This window comes from Bos javanicus, chromosome 4 (genome assembly GCF_032452875.1).
Source record: "Bos javanicus breed banteng chromosome 4, ARS-OSU_banteng_1.0, whole genome shotgun sequence".
In the NCBI taxonomy this organism is placed as follows: domain Eukaryota; kingdom Metazoa; phylum Chordata; class Mammalia; order Artiodactyla; family Bovidae; genus Bos; species Bos javanicus.
In genome coordinates this window covers 14,237,341-14,259,195 of record NC_083871.1, presented here as the reverse complement: position 1 = coordinate 14,259,195, position 21,855 = coordinate 14,237,341, and the positions used below count along the sequence as shown (strand labels likewise).

General features: G+C 42.5%; 1 protein-coding gene and 1 non-coding gene across 3 annotated transcripts in view; one reads left to right on the top strand and one right to left on the bottom strand.

Moving 5' to 3' along the window:
- The window catches only part of SLC25A13 (solute carrier family 25 member 13), a 231,918-nt gene that overhangs the window by 13,128 nt on the left and 196,935 nt on the right, over positions 1 to 21,855 (top strand). For both annotated transcript variants that reach the window (XM_061413497.1, XM_061413496.1), the window contains exon 2: positions 15,298 to 15,351. In XM_061413497.1, the coding sequence (XP_061269481.1) occupies positions 15,298 to 15,351 (54 nt within the window). The remainder of the gene's footprint in view (positions 1 to 15,297; positions 15,352 to 21,855) is intronic.
- Positions 8,979 to 9,113, bottom strand: LOC133246960 (small nucleolar RNA SNORA70). The gene has a single exon (XR_009736206.1). It is a non-coding gene; the product is annotated as a small nucleolar RNA SNORA70 (small nucleolar RNA).

The window sequence follows — 21,855 nt, the reverse complement described above, 5'->3', positions numbered from 1 at the left end:
TTACCTTAATTACTATGAGTATCCTGTCTCCAAATACAGGTATATTCTGATGTCCTGGGGTTAAGGCTTCAACATATGAATTTGGTGGGGGGAACACAGTTCAGCACATAACAGATATTGAATTGTTTTTAAATTCCCTTGTGGGAGAGAGTGATAACGATGTTCTGAAGGAAAATGGTCCTGGTTTTGTTTCTTATTCTTTATGTTTTCCACTAGATTTTAAGCTGAGAACTGAGCCCTCACAGTACATGTTCCATAACATTCAGACACCATTTGTTGAATTGTTCATCTATTTGTGGGTGCCACCCATGGCAGAATGAAAGGGGGCAGGAGACTCTTCTGTTGCATGTGTGTGGTTTGTCAGAAACTTTTCTCTTTCCCTAATAAACCATTTTTCTCAAGCCTCTCCATCCTTCACTGAGCAAACAAACAAAAAGCACTATCTTGGAATACTTGAGGAGCTGTGTGTGAGTCACCTCCAAGAGCATGCATAATGGGGAATCATAGCTGCAGAGTAAACCCTGGCAGGGATCTGGCCATTCAAAGTGGATGAATCTCCATGACTACAAAGAAGCTGCTTCGGAAGGAGGCTCCCGGGGAAATGTGCTTCCTTGTGACTGAGAAGGTCTGGCTGGATTAAAGGGAGACAGTTCCAGCAGGTCTGAACGGTATGTCCATTGCTGCTGTTTCAGACCAGCTGCTCCCAATAGCATATTGGGTCCTGCAAGAGGTTTGGCCAGAAAGGCTGGTGACCTGTCAGCTCTCTTATCTGACTCTGCTGGGCCCCCTGGCAAGGACTTCCATTCCTTGTGAATCGTCACACTCTTATTTTTTTTGGTTGGCTGTGGGTCTCTGTTATTGCGTGCGAGCTCTCTCTAGTTGCAGCGTGTGGGCCTCTCGCTGCAGGGACTTCTCTGGTTGTGGAGCACGGACTCTAGGGCACGTGGGCATCAGTGGTTGTGGCTCACCTGCTTACTTGTTCCATGGCTTGTGGGCTCTTCCTGGACCAGGGATCAAACCCACGTCTCCTGCATTGGCAGGCAGAATCCCAACCACTGGACCACCAAAGAGATCCCACGCACTTATGTTACCGCAGGGTGATTTGCCTCTGCATTTCAGGATTCCACTTTCTTTGCATTGTGAATCTCAGCTCCAGAAGTAAAAGGTAGCTCAGCCCCTGGTTTCCTTATGACGGTTCTTGGAGATTTCTGTTAGTCTGTGTCTGGTGTCCACCTGCAGTTTAAGAAGAGCCGGTCTTGACCTTTGACCACTCTTCCATTGGGCTATTTGCCTTCTCATATTGACTTTGTCCAAGAGCACTTTTAAATTAAGAACTTTGGCCTTTTGTCCTATTACACATTATTTATATATTTATTTCTGCAATTGTTTGATGTTTAACTGGCTCATACACACTTTCAACTTTTTCAACCTTGTATGTTACATGTTTGGGCTTCCCTGGTGGCTCTGATGGTAAAGAATCTGCCTGCAATGCGAGAGACCCAGGTTCAATCCCTGGGTCGGGAAGATCTCCTGGAGAAGGGAATGGCTACCCACTCCAGAATTCTTGCCTGGAGAATTCCACGGACAGAGGAGCCATTAATCTTTTCCTGTATGGCTCCTGCATTCTGGGTCATCTGTTGTGTTTAAACACAGCTTTCCCTCCTCGTATTATGCAAGAAACCACTCATGTTTGATATCAGATGAAAGGTAGGGAGCCAGTGTACTTTTTGTTGCTGTTCCATCCCACAAGGTCATGAACTCCCATTAGTGCCACATCATCAGCCAGTGCAACCTGCTGCCAGGTCGGGCCAGACTCTCTGCTGGCTCAGACTCTGATTCGTTCCAAAAGCCAAGAGAGCCTTGCATTAGGGCTCAGCTGTCCACCGATGCCTCGGTCAGTGGGGCCGCTGTGAATACAGAAAGGTTGCAAGGAGCCGAGAAGCAGGGAACTGCTAGATTCTGTCCCGGGTTATGCTGCTTTCATTCAATCCTGATTCTCTCTCATTCTCTCTCTGTAACAGATGAGAAAAACAGTATGTCACATTGCTGGTTAGCAAGAGAATCAAATTTAACATTCATTTGCAAAGTCCATAAAATAGGGGCAAATAGCATTCTATGTGGGAAATCTGGTTACAAAACCTTCCAGGAGGAACTGGCATTTGACTTAAAACTTAAAAAAAACAAATACCCTTTTTTTAAACGTCTCATAATGGAAAGTTTCCATAGGAAATTAGAACAGCGTGACAAACTCTTATGTCCCTTTCCAGCCACTTTCAGAAGTTATCAATTTATGGACGATGTTGTTAATTTATACTACACCCTCTCTTGTCTTTCCATCCTCCTGATTTCTTCAAAGCAAACCCCCGACATCATACATGTAAATATTACGGTATATCTCCAAAACAGATTTTTCCAAAGCACAACTGAAATATCATTGTTACATTAAAAAAAAAAAAATCAGTGCCTCTTCACGTATGATCAAATATCTATTCTGTACACATTTTACACATTTCCACTATCATCTTGGAGAAGGAAATAGTAACCCACTCCAGTATTCTTGCCTGGAAAATCCCATGGACAGAGGAGCCTAGCGGGCTACAGTCCACTGGGTCACAAAGAGTCAGACACGACTGAGTGACTAAACCATCACTATCATCTTACAATTTTTAAAATTGTTTTCGAATGGTCATCTAAAGGAGGCCTGGGATGGCAGTTGGTTGATGTGACCTAATTTTGTTTACTCTCCAGGTGCTCTGCTTTCTTAATCTCGTGTTCTCTCTTCCTTTTGAAAGTCTTTATAATGTAATGATTGAAATCATGAACTTTGTTCAAATTGTGGCTCTGGGCAAGTCACTCTACCTCTGTGTACCTCAGTTGCCTCATCTATAAACGGGCCAAGGTTGTTGTTCCTTCCTGGGTTATTGCGGGGGGCAGTTAATGCACTCATGTTTCTAAAGCTTAGAGCTGGGCCCGGACGTAGAAAGCTTTGCAGAAGTGTGAGCGTCCAAGGGGTTTGGAACCAGAGCGCGTGCCCAGGGTCATGTTGGAAGTCGTGGGGGAAGGTGGAGGAGGACTTGCTCCAGTGAAATTGTGAACAGTCTTTGGCACGAGTATCCCAGCTGTGCAGAGGGCTCCTGTTGGTTTTCTTTTAACTTCTTCCTGGATTCTTGACTATTCTTCAATTATATGATGCTGATATACAGCAGAAATTTGAACAGGTAAGGTATTATTTAGTGAAAGCAACTTTCTATTGTCCTGTGATTTGCTGCTTTTTCTTCCTCTGCATTTATTAAGTTAGCTATTCTCTCCCAGAAGCCATTTTAACTTTCTATGGCATTATCTGGGCTCCTGCAACCTGTGATCTCCTAAGTAGAACCTTTCAGCACTTTATAAATATGTCATATACTTTTTATATTCCTTTGTTCCCCATCAGAACATACATCCCAGTCTTCAGAACAGTACAGTCAGTTTTATTCATTTAAGGAGCAGTAGTCATTTGACACTTGCTAATATGTAACAAATTATATTGGGAGTGGTAATTACAACTGCAGCTGGTTCCTAATTATACTGTAACCTTGATGCTTTAAAAAAAAATTGAGACGGAGTTCAGCATATAATACTGAGAATAATATTCTGCATTAGGTAAATCCACCTAACCATGGGTGTTTATGTATCATAATGCCAAAATCAAAAAGACTTTATTTTAAATTGCTTTCAGCTACAATGTTGTCCAGTAGCACCATTCACGAGGATAGCTTAAAGTCCCCCTCTTTGATCGCCAAATTCTTGGCACATCCTCCAGGTATTAATAGTATAGTTAGTGTGAAATGACCTGGGCTCTAGGGTCATTATTGCTCTGTGATTTGCTACCACTCATTTAAGACCAAGTGTCTTAAATGCCACAGCTTCCTCATCTGGAGACTGGGGATATTTTGTTTGTTTGTTTGAACTTTTTATTCTATATTGCTGCTACTGCTAAGTCACTTCAGTTGTGTCTGACTCTGTGCGACCCCATAGACGGCAGCCCACCAGGCTCCCCTGTCCCTGGGATTCTCCAGGCAAGAACACTGGAGTGGGTTGCCATTTCCTTCTCCAATGCATGAAAGTGAAAACTGAAAGTGAAGTCGCTCAGTCATGTCTGACTCTTAGCGACCCCATGGACTGCAGCCTACTAGGCTTCTCCATCCATGGGATTTTCCAGGCAAGAGTGCTGGAGTGGGGTGCCATTGCCTTCTCGAATTCTATATTGAGGTATAGCCAATTAACAATGCTGTGATAGTTTCAGGTGGACAGCAAAGGGACTCAGCCATGCATACACATGTATCCTTTCTCCCCTAAGCTCCCGTCCCATCCAGGCTGCCACATGACATTGAGCAGAGCTCCATGTGCTGTACAATAGATCCTTGTTGGTTATCCACTTTAAATATACAGGTGTGTACATGTCCATCCCAAACTCCCTAACTGTCCCTTCCCCTAGACAACCATAAGTTTGTCTTCTAAGTCTGTGAGTGAAGACTGGGGCTATTAATGGTTCTTCACTTTAGATAGTTTTGGTGATATTTAAGTGAGATCAGGCATAAAGATCAGGCGTACAGCCTTTAGGACATGCCTAGCTTAGAGTTCAGGGCCCAGTAAAAGTTAGCTGGTGAGTGTTAATTGCTGTAATCCAGTGATAAACAACCCAGTCCAAGACTTTACCTCCACCACCCCTGACTCCAGCAGAGTTATGGTCTTACTTCTGCCATCAATCTTAATTTGTGGTAGCATGTATCATCACACGCTTTGTACCAGCAACTTGCTGATAAATTTGTCATCACCCCCCTCCCCCTGCCCCCGGAGGGGTAGTTCAGTTCAGTTCTGTTCAGTTCAGTTGCTCAGTCCTGTCCGACTCTTTGCGACCCCATGAAGCGCAGCATGCCAGGCCTCCTGTCTATCACCAACTCCTAGAGTTCACACAGACTCATGTCCATCGAATCAGTGATGCCATCCAGCCATCTCATCCTCTGTCGTCTCCTTCTCCTCCTGCCCCCAATCCCTCCCAGCATCAGAGTCTTTTCCAATGAGTCAACTCTTCGCATGAGGTGGTCAAAGTACTGGAGTTTCAGCTTCAGCATCATTCCTTCCAAAGAAATCCCAGGGCTGATCTCCTTCGGAATGGACTGGTTGGATCTCCTTGCAGTCCAAGGGACTCTCTCAAGAGTCTTCTCCAACACCACAGTTCAAAAGCATCAATTCTTCGGCGCTCAGCTTTCTTCACAGTCCAACTCTCACATACATACATGACCACAGGAAAAACCATAGCCTTGACTAGATGGACCTTAGTTGGCAAAGTAATGTCTCTGCTTTTGAATATGCTATCTAGGTTGGTCATAACTTTCCTTCCAAGGAGTAAGTGTCTTTTAATTTCATGGCTGCAGTCACCATCTGCAGTGATTTTGGAGCCCCAAAAAATAAAGTCTGACACTGTTTCCACTGTTTCCCCATCTATTTCCCATGAAGTTATGGGAACAGATGCCATGATCTTCGTTTTCTGAATGTTGAGCTTTAAGCCAACTTTTTCACTCTCCACTTTCACTTTCATCAAGAGGCTTTTGAGTTCCTCTTCACTTTCTGCCATAAGGGTGGTGTCATCTGCATATCTGAGGCTATTGATATTTTTCCCAGCAGTCTTGATTCCAGCTTGTGTTTCTTCCAGCCCAGTGTTTCTCATGATGTACTCTGCATATAAGTTAAATAAACAGGGTGACAATATACAGCCTTGACGTACTCCTTTTCCTATTTGGAACCAGTCTGTTGTTCCATGTCCAGTTCTAACTGTTGCTTCCTGACCTGCATACAAATTTCTCAAGAGGCAGATCAGGTGGTCTGGTATTCCCATCTCTTGAAGAATTTTCTATAGTTTTATTGTGATCCACACAGTCAAAGGCTTTGGCATAGTCAATAAAGCAGAAATAGATGTTTTTCTGGAACTCTCTTGCTTTTTCTATGATCCAGTGGATGTTGGCAATTTGATCTCTGGTTCCTCTGCCTTTTCTAAAACCAGCTTGAACATCTGGAAGTTCACGGTTCACATATTGCTGAAGCCTGGCTTGGAGAATTTTGAGCATTACTTTACTAGCGTGTGAGATGAGTGCAATTGTGCGGTAGTTTGAGCATTCTTTGGCATTGCCTTTCTTTGGGATTGGAATGAAAACTGACCTTTTCCAGTCCTGTGGCCACTGCTGAGTTTTCCAAATTTGCTGGCATATTGAGTGCGGCACTTTCACAGCATCACCTTTCAGGATTTGAAATAGCTCAATTGGAATTCCATCACCTCCACTAGCTTTGTTCGTAGTGATGCTTTCTAAGGCCCACTTGATTTCACATTCCGGGATGTCTGGCTCTAGGTCAGTGATCACACCATCGTGATTATCTGGGTCGTGAAGATCTTTTTTGTACAGTTCTTCTGTGTATTCTTGCCATCTCTTCTTAATATCTTCTGCTTCTGTTAGGTCCATACCATTTCTGTCCTTTATCAAGCCCATCTTTGCATGAAATGTTCCCTTGGTATCCCTAATTTTCTTGAAGAGATCTCTAATCTTTCCCATTCTATTGTTTTCCTCTATTTCTTTGCATTGATCACTGAGGAAGGCTTTCTTATCTCTTCTTGCTATTCTTTGAAACTCTGCATTCAGATGTTTATATCTTTCCTTTTCTCCTTTGCTTTTTGCTTCTCTTCTTTTCACAGCTATTTGTAAGGCCTCCCCAGACAGCCATTTTGCTTTTTTCCATTTCTTTCCCATGGGGATGGTCTTGATCCCTGTCTCCTGTACAATGTCAGAACCCTTAGCATGTTAATAATCATAATTGTTTTAAATTCCTAGTCTGATAATGTCAACATTCCTGCCATATCTGTCTCTTTAGATCGTGCTGTTTGGCCTTTTGGTATTTTTTGTGATTTTTTTTCTTGATATTCAGGTGTGATGTACTGGATAAAAGGGATGGCTGTAACTGGTCCTTTGGTATTGTGAGGGTAGGGTCTAGAGGCAGAAGAAATGTTCTGTAGGCCTGTGACCAGGTCCCAGTTCAGTGGAGAGCCCACGCCCCTGGACAGTGTACTTCACAAGTGTTTCTCCGTTCCTCTTCCCCTCAGGTGGGAGAGGATGGTTGAAGGTGGCTGGTGTTGGGTATTGCCTTTCCTCTGGTTAACTGGCTCCGGTAATACTCCCGCAGGTTAGGTGCCTATGAAATAATTTCTTCTGAAGCAGAGCTGGGGGCTCTTGTGCATTTCAGCTTGATTCCTTTTCCTTTCCTCCTATTGAAAGTGCCAGGTAGTCTTTTCTCTGGTAGTCACTGAGAGCCAAGTTGAGCTCCAGGAGGTAAAACTCACAAAAGTGTGGAGAATCCATGATGTCTAGGTCCACCTAGAGTTTTGCAAGGTCTTTTCTTGTCCACACTGAGCCTCCAGCAGTTGTCCATCTGCAGCTCAGAGTTACCCACTCTCAACACTGGTTCCTGCAGAGGTTTCAGTGGATGGGTTTCAGCTCTGATAAGTTGTGATTTTCTGGTTCTGCCTTTCTGTCTCCATTTTGGGGGGCAGTGGTTTGGGAGTAGTTGATTTTTCAGCATTTAGTCTTTTTACTTATTTTTATGACGGACTGACCATTTCTAAGCCCCTTGCATGCTGGACTGGAAACCAGACATGTCCCCATCATCTTTTGATTACCTTTCCAATATTGGAGGAAATCCCCACATTACAAGGTCTGCCTGCTAGAACATGAGTCAGAACTCAGTTCCCATCTTTCCCTGCAGCCAGGGCACAAGCACGTGATCTGGCTTTGCCGAGTGGACACTCAATGTGGGTTTGATTTGGAAGAGGGCAGGCAGCTCAAGAGGTAAAGAATCAGCCTGTCAGTGCAGGAGACATGGGTTCGATTCCTGGGTCAGGAACACGCTCTGGAGGAGGAAATGGCTACCCATCCAGTATTCTTGCCTGGAAAATCCCATGGATAGAGGGGCCTAGAAAGCTATAGTGCTTGGGGTCACAGAGAGTCTGATATGACTAAACACACACACACACAGAGCAGCTTGTGTGTGAAGCTGCCATTTCGGCTGACCTGACAGGCAGCCGAGGCAACCTGCTTTTGTTGTGGGTTCTGAGCTGGGTTTCTCACCTCAGATCCTAGGATAGTTTGAAGCATCATTGGTGGCCCCCTTAGCCTCAAGCTGATTGATTCTCCAGGCTTCCTAACAAGACTGTGATCATCCAATAGAATTTTAATTTTCTCCTTAGCCTTTCATCTTTTGTTGCTTATTTCTAAGTTGAATACACATTGGACCTACTTCCTCATCTTCCATTCTTCTTTGGGATTAGAAATAGATGGCTGTGTTTTTGGCTTATATTTGTTAACAGTAGCTGTTAATCACTACCAGCCTTATGTATCACCCTGTAATTCACAGAGCACTTTTTCTTCATCCTAGTTAATCCTTAAGATAACTTTATGAAATAGATAAGTAAATTTTGTCATTTTGCCCTACTTTTTTTTTTTTTTGACAGGGAAGTAGGATTTATTGGTAGGCACGAGTAAGGAGGGAACAGTACCAACGCTCTCATGAGTGCAGGTTCACCGTTTGTTCAGAGGGCCACGGTTCGGGATCTGTCTGACCCCACAGCCATCCAGGATGAGCCGCTTTTCTGCCACTATGCTTTCAAATTCATCTGCATTAAATTTAGTAAATCCCCGCTTCTTGGAGATGTGGATCTTCTGGTGGCCAGGGAACTTGAACTTGGTCCTGCAGATGGCCCCAGTCACAGGCTCCTTGTTCTGCACCTTGGTGCAGATGGACATTAAGACTTGGCCAGTGTGGACCCTGGGGCTTTCCAAAGAAACCAGGCACACACGTCTGGAGCCTACACTGGGGACAGCATGCCAGCTGTGAGTGTGCACTGGAAAGGGTTTTCTCCAGCGTCGCTTAGGGCAGCCTCTGCAGGCAACAGGCTGTGCCTCCAGGGTCGCTTAGGGCAGCCTCTGCAGGCAGCAGGCTGTATGCACTGCTGAGGAGGCTGCTATTTGCAGCCACTGTACACGGGGCTGGTCTGGGGAAAAGAACATAGTCGACTTGATCGGCTGCAAAGCACTTTGCCCTTTTTATAGATGAGGAAACTAAAACTTGGAGATGCTAACTGACTTGTCCAAGATCACCAAGTTAGCAACATACTGAAACCCCAAACCTGGTGATGTTTGCTTATGACACGATGAGCAAGCAATGCTTTCTCCATAAGGAGTTGAAAATATAAAGAGATGAATGTCTGCTTCAGAGGAGACTTATACTGTCTCTTGTCAAATTTTTAGTCTTGGGAACATTTACTGGAATGTTAGCTTTAGCTTAATAATAATAAAATCTAAAATTAGAGTGTTTAAAGTTATTTTGGCATAACAGCACCCACAGCTAAAACACTGCCATTCATTTTTTAATTGCTGTACTGTGCTTCTTCATACAGAAATTTAATGGTGATGGCTTTATCATTGTCTAATGTTTGTCTACAACCCATTTCATAAACTACTGAATCCTTCTGATAAAATATTTCCTCATCCCTGAAATAACCCACTTGCATAGTTACCCAGTGGGTTAACATTTGTGGTGTCTGCTGCTTTATAAGTCAACTGTTGAGTGACTTGAACATTTGAGGGTTGACTACACAGAAAGGTTGTGGTTTGAATACTGCTTAACATGATATCTTGTTTGTATATTGATTCCAGTAACTTTTTATAGTTACTACTCTTCATTTATTAGACCATAGGGGAACCGTAGGGCGAGGAATGAGTGATTCAGTGAAGTCAATGAAAACTTATTTTTCTTAAACGTGATGAGACACTTCATTTTTATCCCCCTTGAGTGAATGGTGACTGTGGTTTTGGGGAATTTCAGGCTTTCTTTTACAGCTACTGATTGTATCAGTCAAGGTCCACTTGCAGAGAACAGAATCCACTCTAGCTGGTTTAAGCAGAGGGAAATTTATTACAGGGTGTTAAATGGCGTATGGAATTTGTTGGAAAGGTGAAGAAAGGAACTTCAGGTTGAGTTCTTAGGAGTGACTTGCAGAGCCTCACTGCAGAGCAGGCCACCAGGGGAGCATTTGCCTTTCGTGCAGTCATGAGACTGCCCACCAAACCGGGAGTGTTTCAGAACCATGCTGCCGCTGATACGGCAGGAGGAAAACCAGACACTTTGATCTGCCACAGGAAGATCAGCCAATTCCAAGGATGATGCTTGCTGGCAGAAACAGCAAAGACACAGCCCCTACCTTCCAAATCTTGGCTTTCCAAAACTTTGCCTCCCACATCTCACTTAGCTTCATCTGATTGACAGCACCTAGGCTGCATAGCTGCAAGGGATTCTGGGAAATGTAGTTTAACCTTCCAGTCTGTGCAGTATAGGAAGATATGTGGGAAGAAAGGGTAGCCCCAGCTTCTGAGTTATTAGGTCACACCCAGTAGTGCTTTCCATGAGATTCAGGACCACCCACTACGGGTTTTTCCCACCTCTCCGTTTTCTGCTTGTCAGTGCACGCAAACAAGCATGCATGTGCTTACACACACACAGTAGCTTTTGATGAGCTGCCTCTCTGTTTTCATTTCATATCTAAAGTAAACAATTACTTCATGACAGTAGAATTTTCAGTGTAAGTCTGAGCTTGTCTTGTCTTTCAGACCTTTCAGGTTTGGGAGGGTGATGGAAGAACTGTTGCTGAGTGAGGTAGCAAGCTAAACGAGGTCCTGGGTTTTAACCCAGTGGTTCTCAGCCTGGTCCGTCACCATCTCGTGGTGAAGCTTTAAAGATACCCATTCCAGAGATTCTAATTTAGTTGGACTTTGCCGTCTAATTTGATCAGCCTGGGGTTTGATAAAACCCCAAAGCCCTGGGGCAATGCAAACATACAGCCAGGGCAGTGGATCTCAAGTCCAGTCAGACAGGATTTTACATTAATTACAGCTGTGGTTCTTACACTTTGAAATGAAGTGAAGTTGCTCAGTCGTGTCTGACTCTTTACGATCCCGTGAACTGTAGTCTACCAGGCTTCTCTGTCCATGGGGTTTTCCAGGCAAGAGTACTGGAGTGGGTTGCCATTTCCTTCTCCAGGGGATCTTCCTGACCCAGGGGTCGAACCCAGCTCTCCTGCATTGCAGGCAGACACTTTACCCTCTGAACCTACAGGCATCAAAATCACCTGGAGGACTTGTTAAACCGTAGATTGCTTGATCCCGCCCCCAGAGTTTCTGACTTGGTAGATTTGGGGCGGAGTGTGAGAATTTGCAGTTCCGTTGGCCTAACAGGAGTTACCTGTTTTCCTTGTAAAGATTTGATTTCTACTCACCTGGAAGTTTTCTTTAAGAACGTGTTCAGAGCTCTTAGTTTCTGAACTTTACTGGAGCAGGGGACACGGAAGAGTAAGGTGACTACGAGGAGATCGTGGTCTTAATGGCTCGAGCTTCCCAGTGTAAGAAGAGAGCTTTTCTGCCTGTTTTCTTCTTCAAATGAATATCCCTGACTTTTTTGTAGGTTATGTTTGTTCCCTCTCAACACCCCTGGTTAGACCCAGCAACTATTTTAAGTGCATAGTTCCGTACCCCTGCAGTGTGTTAAAGCAATGAGCCCTCAGCTGAGTCTTGATTCCTGAGTAAGAAAGCCAGTTTAAATAACGCTCCTACATGGAGAAAAATCTTTTCTGGTGTCTTCCTCTGTTTGGCTGCTGTAACTCATATTAAAATGAAAGTGAATTTATTTGTCCTCAAAAATAGCTTTCTGGGTTTCCTTGCCATGCGTCCCACTGCCTGCTTTTTAAAACCAGTCCTTCAAGTTATATTATTATTGGCTGTTTTTTTTTTTTTTTTGTATTTGGAATGTACCTACCCAGTATATGTGTTTTGCAAATGCTATTGATAGCCTATGTAAACTGTTTTTTATAATGTTTGACTTGTCAAAAGTGTTACATATTCAGTGATCCTCAAATTTTGCCCTGTGGAACATACTTTGGGGGAATTGACCTGAAATTTCTATACTGTCATTAACAAAGATAAAGGTCTCCCAGTTTATGGAAAAAAAGATAATGCATGTTTCCATTTTTACCGCCCCCCTCACCTGCTTTCTTCTTTAACCTCCACTTGGTGTGAATGTTATGTGCTTGTGTATGAAATTATTAAGTAGCAAATGGTGATATTTCATAGTCGTCTGCCAAGAATCCTTTTTCTTCTTGGTGATTTACTCCGTAACAATGTTTAAAAATTACTTTATTTAGAACTTTTGATATAAAAACTTTGTTTTAATGGTGGCATCTATTCTTATAAATGCAAATTCAGAACAGTAATGATAAAGCAAATCAGGCAACTAGGTAGTAAGAATAATAGCTGTAAATGCTGCTGCTGCTAAGTCGCTTCAGTCGTGTCCGACTCTGTGCAACCCCATTGATGGCAGCCCACCAGGCTCCTCTGTCCCTGGGATTCTCCAGGCAAGAACACTGGAGTGGGTTGCCATTTCCTTCTCCAGTGCATGCTAAGTCGCGTCAGTCATGTCCGACTCTGTGCTACCCCATGGACAGCAGCCCATCAGGCTCCTCTGTCCAGGGAATTCTCTAGGCAAGAATACTGGAGTGGGTTGCCATTTCCTTCTCCCAATAGCTGTAAATATTTACATGCTATTCATATTTGAGAAATATATACTTGTATATAAAACAATGAAAATTAGCCTTTGGAGAAAAACCTAAAGTTTGAGAATCTTCTAAAGCCTGATGAACTAAGGCTTGTCAGATGATGCAGTGTGAGCTTGCCTGAACAGCTGTTCTGAGTTGGCTTAAAACCGGAGGGTCACACAGCTAGTGAGTTGAGAGCTCAGGTCTGCCGCCCACAATCAAGGGCAGTCTGATACTGGAGCATGTTCTTAATCAAAGCACTGGATGGATACACTACAAAGTGGTGGTACTAGGAGAAACTGGGAGAGTCTTGATTTTTAGGTGTGTGCTATTTTATATTAGGGGTCACATAAACTATGGTCAATTTAAAGCTGCTTACAATGTGACTCAGTGAGACGACCAGCACAGTAAGGGGATGGAAGGTTTGGAACTTGACCTCCGCTCAGAAAACACTTAGAAATGTCAGCAAAAATTGTTGCTAAATCTGACTTTCAGGGAAATAAGTAACCCTTTCTGAGTCTTGGTTTCCCCTTCTGTCAAATGAGAGCAATACTATGCTCTGTCTGAGCCTGAGGTCTGCCATGATGATCCAGTGACGTCATAGTCCTGCTCTGAAAACTTTTAAGTGTTCTGTACACATTAGGTGACATGGCTTAGAGGCATTGGGCCGCCATATGGATGGGTTTCTCCCGTGCCCTCCACCCGGGGAGAGTTACAGACTGAAAGCTTGCTTTCTGTCACAGAGGTGTAGTCCTGGTGGTGAGCGATGACTGTGCATTCTGGGATCCGTAAGGAGAAGAATGCTGTGGGAGTCAGGGCGGGGGACGTTCACTCTGAAATAGCATTGCCCAGGGAAGGCTTTATGAAGTGTGTGTGGCAGAGTGAATTAATTTGATTTTAAAGGATGTGTTATTCAGATGGAGGAAGAATAGTTCACTTTGTGGAAACTTACCTTTGCTTTTAAAAGGCAACCCAGTTACGTGCTGAGGGTCATCATATGCCTCTTAAAAAATTGTTACTTACGGTCTTGAGACGTAGAACTTGGAGGGAGTGTCTTTTCTCTTGAAGAAGAGGATGGAAACTTCTCGTGCTGTCCCATCTCCAATAGTGTTTGTCCTCCCCGCCTTTCTCAGAATATAGACCCCAGTGGAGGGGATCTTGTGAGACTCTCAGCAGCACCATCATCCGTCTTAGGTTGGCTTTGCAGTCGACTTTTATATATTTTTTCTCTTTAATTGAATAGTAGAGAACACTCAGTGACTGAGGATTTTAAAAAGATGACAAATTCTTATGGCTAAAAATAGCATTGGTGGTTACAAGTACTCAGCAGAAGTTAGGAGTTATCAGTCTTGGTTTGGGAAACAAGGTGACCAACTAGCTGGTTTCAGGAAATCTACCTCTCCTATTCCAACAATTAGTTAATAAAATTATTCCTGACAGTGGCGGGCCAAGGAGCTCAGGCAGTTACATATTTCAAGACAGAGAACCCATTGTCCAAAGATCTCAGGAGAGCCTTTGCAAACACACCGAAGGGATTTAGAACAATTTGCATAAATCTCCCCATGGATGGCGACATGGCTCCAGTATTGGGGTGGTTCCAGGAACCCCTCCTTGGCTGTATCATGGGGTGATGCTGTGCTTGGGGAGAGTTCAGTCTCATGACGGTTTCTGCCAGCAGGATTGGGTGATGGGACGCTGAATAAGCCCACTGTTTGGTTCCACATAAGGACTCTTTTGTGTTGGCCTGGGGCAGCCATGTTCAAGTTTGTCTTCTCTTTCCCCGGTGATGTTTTTGGACTTTGTGGGCTGGAGAATTAAGCACAACACCTATTCTGAGCTAATCTGTCAAACTTTGCTCTTGAAAGGTAACCATAGCCCCTTGTATTCCAGAACGTGGTAAATAATAATCATACATTTGGAGACTTATGGTTTCTTTCTTTTTTTTTTTTTTGTTGAAATACAGTTGATTTACAATATTAGTTTCAGGTGTACAACATTGTTCAATATTTTTATGGATTATATTCCATCTAAAGTTATTAGAAAACAATGGTTGTATTTCCCAATGCTGTACAAGTGGAGACTTCTGGATTTTTTTATAAAGTTGGGGAAAGGAGGATACTGCTGGACATGACCAGATTGCTGGGTGTTCATGCCTGTCCATTGCGGAGCCATGGGAATTAATTGCCTTCTGTCTGTGACTATTATTTGCCTTGTTCACTAACCTCTCTAACAACTACGTTTTCTTGCATACTTAACAAGTTGTACTTTAATATTTAATATTCCCCTGTGAAAGAGTTTGGGTCACTCTGGATTGCAGTTTAAAATGCCAGGTGGTTGCAAGTCTGTTTTAACTTTTCTTTTTTTTTGTTCATTTTGGAAAAAAATGATATATATTAAACACTGCATATTAGGATCTTTTGTTTCTTGTATGGAATGTTATCATTCTAGAAGCCTCATAAGAAGACTGATTTAAAATCCAGAGAGTAGTTTAAGCACTGGGTAAATTTAGTGCTTTAAGTGCAGAAATGAAATTCACTGATTTCTAACCTGGAGTTTATTTTCTTTCAGTCTGTGAGCTTGATTTCTCAGCTTTGTTCTAATAATATAAACATTTTTATGTTTATTTATAGGTGGCTTTAACCAAGAGAGCAGATCCAGCTGAACTTAAAACAATATTTTTGAAGGTCAGTATAAAGGAATCTGTTTTGTTTCTTATTTGTGTTCTACAACTTTTAAAGATTATTTTCAAGCAGCTCTCTATTTCGTTGTTACATTTTTAAAAACATCCCCAGAAGTACCTTTACTTACTGCTACTGCTAAGTCACTTCAGTCACGTCCGACTCTGTGTGACCCCATAGACGGAAGCCTACCAGGCTCCCCCATCCCTGGGATTCTCCAGGCAAGAACACTGGAGTGGGTTGCCATTTCCTTCTCCAATGCATGAAAGTGAAAAGTGAAAGGGAAGTCGCTCAGTCGTGTCTGACTCTTAGTGACCCCATGGACTGTAGCCTACCAGGCTCCTCCATCCATGGGATTTTCCAGGCAAGAGATTTACTTAAGACTTGTAAAAGAGATCCTGTACAATTTTATATCTGTCTTTTAGAATGTGTCACATACTTGGAGGCGACTGTCTGTGATGGCTGCATGGTTTACACTTCACTTTGTTGTCTCACGTGATGTTCGGCACCGAAAAGGAGTTGTTGGGGAGTTTAGTCTCGCAACCCGTTTACCTTTCCAAGGTTGTCCTGTGCAGCAGATGATACTAAAGCTTTCTGTCCTAAGAAGTTTAAAGCTCTTTGTAAACACCTTTCATCATCCTTCATTCATCTAGAATGGACTGCCCTGGGCTCTCCTGAGCAGAACATTGCTGTTGTTACCATCATCATATCATTTAACTTCAGCCATGGTGCCCTGGAGGAGGCCTCAGTACGAGTAACAGTAGATACTACATCATACTATACAAGTTTATTTCCTTCGTTTCTTATATTGTCACTTACTTTGTGATATTGAGCACTGAGTGACTAATACTCTAATAATAAAGTCTGCCTCAGGTCCCAAACACTGAACCACTTTTAAGGTTATTTAACTGGCAATAAAAGTACTCAAAAGAAAAAGGCCATTTTTGTAAAGATAATTTTAAAAAGTACATATGTAGGCCTTCTCTAAACATGGGGAGAAGGTAGGTGTGCTGTATTTAAAGAGAACTCGAGGCTTCAAGTGAGAAACTTGTTCTGCTGCTGTGTGTATATGGCTTAGGAAGTTATTAATTCTCCTAGCATCACTTTCCGTATCAAAATGGGTTACTGTTAAAAATTGAGGAATCAGGGAATTTGAATACTGATAGGATTATTTGATATTAAGTAATTATTCATTGATTTTTAGGCTAGGTAATAGTATTCTGAATATGGAAACTATAAAGAGTTTTTCAGAGATGTACACTGAAGTATTTACAGGTGAGATTGTGATATCTGAGATTTGCTTTTAAATAACCCAGTTTTGGTGGTGTAGGAAAAATAGGCAGTATGATAATTTTTGCAATTGGAAAACGGAATATTGGATTTACTACACTGTTCACTCTACTTTGTGTATATTTGCACATTTACATAATGTTTTAAAAACTTGTGAAGATTCCATGAAAAAAACTTACTTGAAAGTGCTGTGTATTAGATATGCACCTGATATGCATTAGATATTGATTCAGTAAATGCTTGAAATTAAGTTATTCACCGAGACAAAGACTCCAAGAGAAAATGGGTAAAAAACAGGAGAAAAAAGAATCAATTTGTAAAGTAGACTGGGTTGTATACTAGAAGGCAGAGTTCTATATAAAGCTTGTGTTTTGCCCAGAAACGGTAAATATGGTATAGAGACGCTAAGCTGGAAAAGGATTCTGGGTAATGAAAGTCCAGAAAACAGAAACGCATTTGTTTCTCACCTGATGTCTGTTGCTGCGCACGTCGGGCCCCCCATGATGGGGCTGAGGTGTATATGAAGGAGCCATAGATGTTTTTGGGCTGTGTATTTATAAGGTTTTTGTTGTAAAACTCTAATGATGTAATTCTGGAAGACCACTTGCAGAAGAGCCCGCAAGTGGGCTGCTAAAGCGCCTAGAGAGAAGGAAGAAGCTCATAACATTGAGTCGGCAGAGTCACGATCATTGTTGGAACTCAGAACCTGTGACTTCTGTTTTCTAAGCCAACGGTAGCTGTGGGCATCAGGGAATGGGAACAACTTAGAGGGTCTCAGCAGATGGTGCTCCTTGGATCCTTATTGGTCTTCTTGATGTGATTCAGTGGAAAGGCTCCAGGTAGAAGCTGCGACCACAGTTTGAGGCCATGTGGTAGCGGATGAGGCTGGGTTAAGAGCCTACCAATGGAAGCGGCTCTTTCTAGTGGCTGCATCACAGTTGCAGGGGAGTTTTACTGGAGGCAAGTGGGATTGGCCAGGGAAACCCAGGAGAGGGCAGGAGTCCCTGCAGAGTTCTGGAGAGCGGCCTGTGGGGCTTCTGTGTCAGTGGGCCTGAAGGCTGGGGTGCAATCTTTGGGACCAGAAAGGAAGTGCTGTCCTCCCTTGGTGTGGCTAGGACTACATGGCTTTTGAGTGAGAATTCCAGATGACTTAGAGTCCAATGGGATGATGTGGGGGGAACTGTCCCTGAAGAAAAGAAGTGATCAGCAGTTTCTAGAAGGGATTGTGGATCTGGCAGAGGTTCGGGTGATCTCATCAGGCTTGGGTAGTGTGGTACCAATGCAAATCCACCTTGGCTCAGCACGCTGAGGATCTCTTGTTTACTCTCTACCGCAGACGGTGCTGTGGGGGAAGAATAGGGAGCGAGGCGCCTTTGGGGGCTGTGCCAGGCACGTCTCCAGTGAGCCTGGGCTTTCTATTTTTTTTTTTGCTTAAGTAAGTTGTGGTTCATTTATTTATTTTTAAAATGTTTATTTTGTATTAGCGTATAGTTGATTGAGGGGCTTCCCTGGTGGCTCAGCTGTAAAAAATCTGCTTGCAATGCAGGAGATGCAGGTTCAATTCCTGGGTGAGGAAGATCTGGCTACCCACTCCAGTATTCGTGCCTGGAGAATCCCTTGGACAGAGGAGTCGGAAAGCTACAGTCCACGGGGTCACGAAGAGTCGGACTTAGCGTGCATAGTTGATTGACGATGAATAACTGAATCACTTTGCTGTACACCTGGACCTGTTAGTTCTAAGAGTGGATTAGCAGCAAGCACTCTGTAAACCTGACTGTTTGCTGATTTTTTTCTGACATTTTCCTGACTTTTCTTCTTTATAAATATCTCAACCTCTCTGCTACACTAGTTAGGCGATTCTCCTGTAGTTTAGGGGAGGTGGAGGAAAGCTTCATTGTTCTTTTGAGACCAGATGTGCTGGTAATGGGGAAGTTGACAGCTGTGGTGAGCAGAGAGACCTAATGGAACTGAAACAGATAAGGAAAGAGGGGTCCTGGAGGACTAAAATGAGCCCTATTCTGGCTTATTTTATGTTTGTTTGTTTGTTTGTTTTTAAAAAGAGTTAAAATCAGTTCTTTTTTTGAAGTTGCTTACTGTTAGATGTTGGGGTTATAAAGATGAATTAATCATGGCTCCTGCCCTTAACTATCTCACTGTGTGTGTTTGAGTGTTTAAGAAAAAAATCCACAATATTGTTGATATATATTATATAGTACATAATATGGTTGATACGCATTGTATAGTATTAATTAGCAAGAAGATGATGTGGGGCTAATTACATCTTCCTAGAGAGGGTCATTACAGTTGCTGGGCAGTGGTGATATTTGAGCTGCTGTTTATCAGATGGAGAAGGTGGAGGAGGATTGTGGAGCAAAGAAAGACAAAGGAAATAATAGTGCAAGCAAAAGCAAAGAACTCCAGGCGTGGAGGTGGCCTGGCACAGAGAAGCTTGGGAAATGGTACTAGAATGGTGGGCAGAGTGGAACTTGGCATAAAACATCTCCAGCCTAAGGCGTTTGAATTTTTTTATGCAGGCTGTTTTAGTGACATGTGGCGGTTAATGTTTTGTCTGGATGTAGAAGTTGAAGTCTAGGTGTAGTCAGCTTTGTTTCCAACCTAAGTGTGGGAATCTAAGATTTTTTCTCTGCCTGACGCTTTCCGTGCTGTTTCATGTTAATAAACAGGTATGTATTTGAGTGCTTACAGTTTAAATGAAATGCCATGGAACTCTGCAGTGAGTGAGATGTGTAAAAAGGTATAATCAACATCCATGTCTTATTTAGAGATGTTCAGGTTTTATACAGGGGACAACATTTATAGGCATGCAGAAGGTAAAAAAAAAGTATCTAAGTCAGCACAGTCAAGGGTCACTTGTGTGGTTAAAGCAGACGCCACAGGAAATGGAAGAGGGAACAGTCCCTGTGGTGGGGAGAGGTCAGAGAAGGCTCCTTGGAGTGGGAACTTGAGGAGCCCCACGGATGCGTGGGAGCCGGGGGGGTGGAGCGGAGGCACCCAGGGGGGCAGCAGAGGCTTCTGGGAACCAGGACCACACGGGAGGGACCACATTGGGAGCAAACCTCCCCCAGATTGAAGGATTTTTGCTCATTCTTCAAATGTTTACTTAATTCAGCTCTGTGCGAAGGAGTCTGCCAAGTTTTACAGGGTGTGGGTGACAAAATTAGAAAGATGATTGGGAGTTTGGCATTTCTGCTAAACAGTAGGAAGCCATTGAAGGTTTTCTGAGTTCTCCAGTGACCTGGAGGATGGGTCTGAGATTGGATTGGTGCAGCAAGGCCATGGGTTAGGCAGCTGTGGGTATAATCCTGGTGTGCAACCCTAATAACTTGGTTAGGGTTCTGGTAGCAGCAGGAATGGAGAATGGGCAAGTTAACACATTTTGAAGGACTGTTTGATTGAAAATGCCTGATCTTGGGTAACGGATGATCATGTTGTTCAGTCACTCAGTTGTGTCTGACTCTCTGACGCCATGGACTGCAGCACACCAGGCTTCCCTGTCCTTCACCATCTCCTGGAGCTTGCTCAAACTCATGTCCATTGAGTCAGTGATGCCATCCAACCATCTCGTCCTCTGTTGCCCCCTTCTCTTTTCTGCCTTCAACATTTCCCAGCATCAGGGTCTTTTCTGATGAAGTCGGCTCTTCACATCAGGTGGCCAAAATATTGGAGCTTCAGCGTCAGTCCTTCTAATGAATATTCACGGTGGATTGATTGATCGTGAACAGGGAGTAAATATGACCACTGGATATATAGGCTGGGGGCATGGAAGTACCAGTATTAAGAATGCAGAAATTGAGAAGACAGCCATTAGCTCAAGTGAGAGTGAAGGAGGTGATAGTTACTGTTTAGAAGTATAGAGCTGGACGCAACTAAATGCCTTACTATAGTGTAAGATGTGGAGGACGGGAAGACCAGACAAGGGAAGTGGGTCATATTACAGATGGGGATAGTAATATGTAGTGAACAGCATGTGGAGTTTTATAATTATAGTTCATCAACAAAAGCATAATATATATTTTTAGAAGATTTTGTAGGGAAAATTGGCAAAATAATTTCCTCTTTGAAAACCTTTTTTCTTATGACACAATAGTTCATATTTTTTGAAAATTAAAAAAAAAGATGTGTATAAAGAACTGAAACTTGTGATCCATATATATTTAAATCTATCCATATATATACATGTATCGATTTAAATCTATTTATATATGCATATGTCTGTTTTCCTGTTTCTCTGCCTCTGTGTATGAGTAGAATTTTTTTCCTTAACAGGAGGAAAAATACTATTTGGTATTCATTTTTTCCCTCACCTAATACATTATGAATACCTTTTCCTATAATTGAAAGCATTTCTGCTTTTTTTTATTGCTATGATACTCTTGTATATGGCTGTTTTACCGTAATTTATCTAGCCACTCTCTATTATTGGATGTTTTGTTGTCTCCTCTGCTTTGCTATCATAACAACACTGAAATGAATAGCCCTGAAACTACATTTTTGCATATAGCTAGCATTTTCTTAGATAAATTTATAAAAGTGGAATTGTTGAAGAGTGGATTTACAACATTTCAAGGCTTTTGATTCTTGGCAGACTGCCTCTCAAGAAGGTTGCATCAATACACATTTTTGTTGGGAGTATGGAAGTTTACATTTTTCCACATTGTGAAGTCAACTCAGATTATTAAAGAAAACTGAGCAGCAACAATAAAAAGCCTTTCTGACAACTCCTTGAAAAATTGTATCTTGTTTTAAATTTGTGTTTTTTATCATTAGCAATGTATTTGTTGACTATTCATGATACCTAATAACGTTTAAGCCTTTTCATTAAAATTTACAAATATACAGAAAATAGAGTAGTAAATACCCACATAACCACCACCTAATTTAAGTTTTTGTCACATTAGTTTCACATATAATATTTACTGATGTATTTCAGTGTAAGTTAGCTATCCTCATATAGCTCCTAATAATTTTAAGATTCCCTATTGAGAAATGGCCATAATACATGTTACTAAATATTATATGTGGCCATAATATATATCACTGTGCACTTAATGAAATTAATGGTAGTTCCTTAATAACATACAATATTTGATCCCTTTTCAAATTCTTAAGTATAATACTTTATTCCACCCGTGTAACAGGGAAGCAGGGGAAGAATGGTCAAACACAGTGATCAGGTGTGCAAAGCATTTCTCAGTGGCT